Source organism: Eurypyga helias, unplaced genomic scaffold (genome assembly GCF_000690775.1).
Source record: "Eurypyga helias isolate BGI_N326 unplaced genomic scaffold, ASM69077v1 scaffold24415, whole genome shotgun sequence".
In the NCBI taxonomy this organism is placed as follows: Eukaryota; Metazoa; Chordata; class Aves; order Eurypygiformes; family Eurypygidae; genus Eurypyga; species Eurypyga helias.
The window spans coordinates 16,994-24,514 of record NW_010253952.1 but is presented as its reverse complement, the minus strand read 5'-3'; the positions used below and the strand labels follow the sequence as shown (position 1 = coordinate 24,514).

Below are 7,521 nucleotides of genomic sequence, written 5' to 3'. Positions count from 1 at the left end.
CCCTACAATTGCTGACCATCACATTGATCGTTCAGAGCAGCACTTGTCACAGGCTCTCATGCTGAAATCTCTTCCCGGGGCAAACAGCAGCTGACAGCTCGAAGCACATACTCAGCACAGCCCAAGTGCCGTGTACACAGTGCTAAAAACGAACGCAGAAGAGGCGGCGGCAGCGCTAACAGAATGCTGGGATGGACTGGTATGGCCTGCAGACACCAGTCATGTCTGCCGGCCTCAGGCGGCGCTGACAGCTACCTGAACAGATGCAGCTAAGCGGGCATCATCAGTGAGGCTCGGTACAGCCGGGACCGAAAGGGCCAGCCTTGAAGGGACAGGGTACGGTGCTCCGATAGGAGCTTCTTGCCTGCACAGAAAAGGAAATCCCGAAGCCCTCACAGAGGGTGGAGGGCATGCTGGGGACCTCCTGCAGGAGAGTAATTTTCAAATGTGCCGGGTTAAAGGGGTAACCCAAAACGGCTTTACACACCAAACTTCCTGGTTATAGTCAAACTCTAAAAAACTTCTAAAAAACCCGTCACAGAAGACTGGTTAAAGCACAACACCAATGCCTGTGACAGGGACTGCACATGACATGACATAATGGTTTACACCTACTGCCTTAATCCATTTCTTTGACTACAGCTCCTTTGCTGGTTTCTCCAGGTCTCACTTGGTCTACTGTGCTGTTAACATAATGAAAATTCTATTGCTCAATCATTATTCTGTCAAAGCAGCTCAGCTAACAAGCCCAATCAGATAATCCAGAACATCTGGGCCTCAGCGTGTCACCCCACCTACACGGTGTAACTGCCCCGTGTCGGCAGTACCTTGCGGCTGAAGCAGGGTAACACAGAAGGGTAGATAACCAGCTTAAGCACGTGCAAGTCTAAGAGCTTGATGTAAAATCTCCTTGTTACAACAGAAACGTACAGGTAGATAAATGATTTTAAACAGAGGATTCCTTACTTTGACAAGTTCTTTTTGAGCCCATATCTGAATTGGTTCCACCTGCTGCGGGGTCTGAGTTTGGATCCCATACGTGTTCAGAAAGACCTGTAGGCTATGAGTAAAATAATGACAAATTTAACGACAAATCACAGAATCCTCTTACTTTTAACACTTTCTCAGCAGCAGACACACGAGCAGCAGTATTGTATCCTACGCTTCCTTGAATACCTTTAGCACATTTAAGATGTCTGTTGTTCAACACTTCCTTCATACATATATTCTTAATAAAAGTAAATACATACCGCTGACTTTCCGCTATCAGGGCCACATGTACTACCAAATCATTTTCTAAAGGGCCCTAGAAAATAATGAAAAGAGATTTGTTAGCATTACTAACTAACTGTTTTGTCAGACACAGCATGAATAGGGACAACGTCTGTTCCAGCAGTTCCCGAGTGCGACAGACACCGCTGTCTGCCTTGCTGCTCCTCGCGGTGTGCACACACTGAAAACACCCCAGGCCTAGCACCTGCACACCTCAGCACGGCGGGGAGAGGCCTACCGGCACCATCTGCAAGAGGCATTCTGGACAGTTAATAATGATTATGTTTCTGGTAATCACCTCCTCCGGTGTGATTTTAAAAATCTACAGGAAAAACATTTTGCTTCACACACAAGTTTGGAATTTTTACAGTGGTTGTATTTCCTTTATGCCCATTATGACATTGTGTTTTGATACTCATTTTTGTAAAGTGAGATAACTCAGCTGCTGGGGTAACCGATAAAATTCATTTTAAAACAGTGAACTGATGATTTCAACCCTTTACTCTGACAGATTCTGATCCGACAGCTATTCCTTACAGTTCTATGAAAGACACATACATTCTACAGGAGATAACAGCTTTTCCCTGCGTCGGTTATAGCACAGATAGTTCCTGTTGGAAATAAATACTAGTATTTCACATCAGGAAGCCATGCAAAGAGGAGTGAATTCAACATGTTCAATCATTAAGTCGACTCCCTGGGTCCTGGAAACAGCAGTTCACCTTTCTTTGTGCGAGCAGCCTGCACCACTAGCTAAAAGATGAGATGTTGCGTTACCCCTTGTGCCTTTCTTCCCTGGCAGTCAGTGGCTGTAGAATCAACAGTTCATTCCTAAAACGCTTTTTCCTCTAGAAACTACCAGAACATGAACGGAAAAAGTGAAATCCGTCTTCTACCAGTTGACGATCTGTGAAGATCGATGGACAGACGTATTGATTGAGAACCAAAAGGCCAGAGCGAACGCTTGCTTGTTCAGGCCTCTCTGAGGCGTGATACTGAGTTAGATCTAGCGGATTTACAGAAGGAATTCTTGGTAACTTTTTCCCAAGAGTCTATCAGCACTACATTTCTGCTAAGAATTTTGGAGCGTTTGCCACATGAAGTCAGTTTATGCTGAAAGTGCGTGCACAAAGTGATTAAGGAGTCAGCCGTTCGCGTGACGTTAACACATCTCCCTTCTCAGAATACGGTGCTGGTGCGGTCAGCTGCATGTATACAGACAGTAAGAAAACTCAAACCAATTCTCTACCATAATCGGTGCATGAGGTTCCTAAAACAAAAAGCAAAGGTCTTTCAGAAAACCTGAGTGCCCCCCCAAAGACTGTAATGATTTACAGACATCCTGGGGAGTGCTTTCAAGGCAGGGCTCAATCATTACTGCATTAATGACAAACTGAGTGGACTGTGTAACCGCAAGCTCTGCAGAGGTCCACGTATTCTTCGTCTCCATCCAGGTACGTCCTTCCTGACTGCAGGAATAACACCTCTCAGGCGTTATTTATATTTATGGCTAATTTATATAATGGCTATTTATAGCAGCCAGGAAGTGGTGGCTCTAACAGAGGCCATAACCAAGTAGCTGCAGCACAACTGGCACAACACAAAATCTGGGGGAAAAAGAGCTCGGCTTCGAAAAAGCGTTACGGAAGCAGGTAACGACAACTGCTGACCAACTGGGAGGCTCCTGTGATGTTAAACGGAAAGTTACTGTCATTGGCATTTAAGATGTTGATGCCTGGAGGATCACAAGTAGGGGTCTAGAAAAACAAAGCAAACTAACAGACGCAAGGCTCATGAAAAAGTCTCTCTCTCTTCAGTGATGAAGTAGATAGACACAGAGCATTTGCTATCTATTTAAAAAAAACCTGGAAAAGCATCACTCCTGAATATTCCACTACCTAAAGCTTGCAATTAGACGCTGGATTTCACATTAGCCTGCTAACGCCAGCTAAGGTGTTACTCACACAGCATCAACCACAGTCTGCCCAGGAGGCTGCGACAGACCCCCCAGGTTCGCCCTTCCGCCTGCCATCTGCACACTGGACAGGGAGCAGAAGGATCTCTGTCAGCTATATTCCCCGTGCTGTGTGAGTGAGAAACATACCCCCCTGCTTTCAGAAGACCAAGATAAAAGACAGATTACTTGTTCTTCCTCTCAGAAAAGCCCCCCAAATCACAGTTTTCAACAAGGCTATAAACGGCTGGAGGCAGGATAAAGGGAAGAATCCCCGGCTCCATTCCTGGCACGAGCAGAAGAGAAAGCAGCTCAGTCTTCGCTCACCCCCGCTGGAAAGATGCTCTCCGTGCCTTTCTGCGCCCATTCCCAGGAAATCTCAGCTCTGAACGAAAGCCATTCCTTCTCAAGAATGGGGAAATGGGCACCGCACTCAGCAGCACTGATTGGAATGGCACCTACTGGGCTTTCCAAGCACACGGAGCGAGATGAGGAAACCAGCCAGAGCATGCAAGGGAAGGAATTGGACTTCACTCAAATAACCCACCTCGCTGCTACAAAACTCCAACCCAGCTGTTACAAAACACACCTGCTTCTGGAAGCATCTAGATACTGCTCAGCGGCTCTAGTCCACGCTAGCGACGCATCCGGCTCTTTAAACACGCGCCTTACACGCCGAGAGCCAGCCCCCAGCGTCACAGCACCGTGCCGGCTGCGACAGACAACCGTGTTAAGGGAAATGAGCACAGAACGAGCTCATCATCAACACCACCAAACACACCACCCAGCGTGAGGGATCTCTGTGAACCAAAGCCAGACCTGGCCAAACCCTAAGCGTAAGTTAGGTAGCTGAACGATCTGAACATATCTCAGTCTACCCACACTTAGTAACTTTAGTTCCTTCTTCACCCGGTGTCTTCTTCCCTGAAGATAAAAGAATGAGTCTGTCATTCTGACTGTTCTCAATGGGCATTAACCTTAATTTCCAGTAACTGAAGAGAAGCCCTCACAAGTGATGCCGTAGCCTACAGAGCCGAACGTTACAAGGACACGGTCACCACGTGCAGTCAGAGGTTGCAGGTAACTGAACACGACCCTGCACAAAGCCGAGTTAACCCAGCAGAGAAATTAGTTACTCTGACATTTAGTAGTATTCTCATTTTTTAAAAACACGAAATTAAACACAAGAAAGGAATAGATCAGCTTTCATAGGCTTCAGTAAAATTCAAACCAAACCCAGACACACCCCCCCCCGCATTTCTCCAGTGCTGCTGTTACTGCACAGGCCCTCTGACTCACGAAAGCCTCCCCGACAGAATGCAGCAACCGCAGTGGTGTTAGAATACAGTCTCTGCTGGATACAGACAGAACAAACCGGAGTAATAAAACAAGCTTTTCGAAGGAATCCAGTTCCAAGGAGCTATCCCCACTGAGAATTCCCTGCATTATCTTCTTTCGATAGACGGAGCAGGGATGATGCCATTCTCTGTTCAACTCCCGGATGGGACCGAGCCTGAGACGCTACCGACCCTCCAGCATTAGGGAGCAAAGTACCTGGGCAAAGGAGCACCTCTCGGGTTGCCGTTAGGCTTCACTGGGGTTTGGAACACAGACTAAAGCTAGCACAGGGAATCCTGGTCCGGCGCCACAACGGCGCTTCCCCGAGAGGGAACATACAGACGGCTATTCCTGACAGTGAAAAGTGAGGGCTTTAGGACATCAACTTGGGAGAGAAAGTTAACTGATATAGTTAAAAGTTCCTTTTAACTATAAACAGACAAAATGTATATTTTGGTATTACTGGCCACTGAGTTTTTACTACCCTGCTCATTCGATTCCGCAGTCCTCTACAACAAACGGGACTGCCCTCTCTTACCCCATTTTCTAGGTTGACTGATGCATTCCCAGCTGTAGTTAGATACAGTTCCACACACACGTTTTCTAGTCTGTATGACCTTACCTTCCTTGAGCTAACTCTACAATGTTCATCACGGGTGGTTCAAAACCATAAAACTAAGGTTGGAGTATTTTGAATTCTTTCACTGCTTGCTTGAGTCTACGTGATTACGTGGGCGTCAGTGCAATCAAAGCATGGGAATACACCCTGTAAGAAATATTTCCTCAGCGCATGGCTTCCAACAAAATTAAACCCGCCTTTTTTTGGTACGTCAGCTTCCAAAACACTGTAGCTCAACAAAATGGATATGCACAAGCATCTGAAATCTTTACATATCCTTGTTTGATTTGATTGAGCAGTTCTTTAACTATATGGGAAAGAGAAGACATCATTAAAGAGAAGAAACTGCTTTTGATTTCCGAAGACATAATTAAGATGTGTTGTTTTCTCATGCCATGTTTTATTTTTTGCCACCTCCCTAGCACTTTAAGGCAAATACTAAATACTGCTTTTGCACAAGTTAGCTCAATTAGATGAAATGGCATGATCAAATATTCAGACAAACCATTCAAACAAATCTAAAACGTGGATTAAACATGCCAAGGTCAAGACCCTCAGCTGGAACTTGCAGTCTGCTGACTTGAACTGCGAGACCTTGGCTGATAAATCACACCTCACTCGGCGCCGATCCAGCTACGCACCTGCCTTCCATTTTTTAACCTTCTCTTAACGACAGCCAGTTTGAACCGACATCTGCATCAACGAGCATTTCGCATGATGCTAATTCAGCAGTGAAAGCACAGAAAGCACAGCAGCACCTGTTGGGGTACACACAGTCCCAGTGAAATTCCACACCACCTGCTCAGCATCCACAGCTTCTCTGGGCAACCTGTCCCAGTGCCTCCCCACCCTCTCCGGGAAGAACGTCTTCCTTACATCCAATCTCAACCTCCCCACTTTCAATTTAAACCCATTACCCCTTGTCCTGTCACTACAGGCCCTTGTAAAGACCATAGAATCATAGAATGGTTTGAGTTGGAAGGGACCTTAAAGATCATTTGCAGCTAAAGCAAAATACCAAAATGTAACTGTTGAGGTTATTTTCAATTTTTTCAATGCTGCTGAGCTTTTAACGTCCCTATTATATTGCTGAGTTTTACCAGATAACTGCATTTTACTATGTAAGTTCTTTATTGACCCACAAAGTGACCACCAAGGAGTAAGTTCTGAGAAAATAAAATTATTTCTATATTACTTTTTATCTCTGTTGGGAAGATCCTGGAGCAGAAGCTACTTCTCTCTGAAGATCTGGAAATTCCCTATCATATAACAGGATCCCAAAAATAGAAAAAATGCGTTTCTGCTAAAACACTTCCTGATGAGTCACAGTGTCTTTAGAACAAACCATCACCTTCTTCCAACTGCTCATCTGTGGCCTATTGCAAGTTAATGGTTTCAAGAAGCAAAGAAGAAAAACCTCTGGTGTGCTGCAGAGAGCACGACCTCGGTGCGGTCTGCTCCCGGCGCCATCCCTAAAGGGACAGGTCCCCCCAGCCGCTCGCAGCTCCTGCAGCGTGCAAAATCCCGTGAGGTAAGAGCAAACACAGAAAGTGGGAACAAATGAAGTCACTGAGCTTTCATTATCTCAAACTAACATGGCACAAGTGCTGCACTGCCAGCCAGGGAAGGCTCCTTACCAACACCCGGCGCTTGGATTACCTTGGCAACAAAGAGTAGGAAAGAGGTTGCAAGCAGCATTTGGATAGAACAGGAAAACCACTGTTCACTTCTCATCTTGGAATAAAGCTTACGAGAAATGCTTCATGTTCTGTGCTTCACTAACGAACTCACTATGCTGCACAAGGAACTTCTCAAATGGCTGTTCCTTATACCAAGGCATAAAGTGGCTGAAAAACATCTCTCAGCTACATGTTTCCACACATACAGTTCTTAGAATCATGGAATGGTTTGGATTGGAAGGGACCTTAAAGACCATCCAGTTCCAACCCCCCTGCCATGGGCAGGGACACCTTCCACTAGACCAGGTTGCTCCAAGCCTCATCCAGCCTGGCCTTGGACACTCCCAGGGATGGGGCATCCACAGCTTCTCTGGGCAACCTGTCCCAGTGCCTCCCCACCCTCTCCAGGAAGAACTTCTTCCTGATATCCAATCTAAACCTCCCCACTTTCAATTTAAACCCGTTACCCCTTGTCGTGTCACTACAGGCCCTTGTAAAAAGTCCCCCCCAGCTTCCTTGTAGCCCCTTCAGGCACTGGAAGGTGCTATAAGGTCTCCCTGGAGCCTTCCCTTCTCTTAGCTCTTTAACAAAGGAAGTCCCCCACGTACAGGCTGTGTTTCCGCCTTCTTATCCTATCCAGGGCAGTGTGAATGGCGTGT

The 7,521-nt window shown here is 46.2% G+C and overlaps 1 protein-coding gene across 1 annotated transcript in view; it reads right to left on the bottom strand.

The window, feature by feature from the left end:
• The window catches only part of PHKB (phosphorylase kinase, beta), a gene marked incomplete at its 5' end in the record, with an annotated part of 44,862 nt that overhangs the window by 23,209 nt on the left and 14,132 nt on the right, over positions 1 to 7,521 (bottom strand). The window contains 2 exons of the mRNA XM_010152837.1: positions 967 to 1,060; positions 1,251 to 1,306. Coding sequence (XP_010151139.1) covers positions 967 to 1,060; positions 1,251 to 1,306 — 150 coding nt within the window. The remainder of the gene's footprint in view (positions 1 to 966; positions 1,061 to 1,250; positions 1,307 to 7,521) is intronic.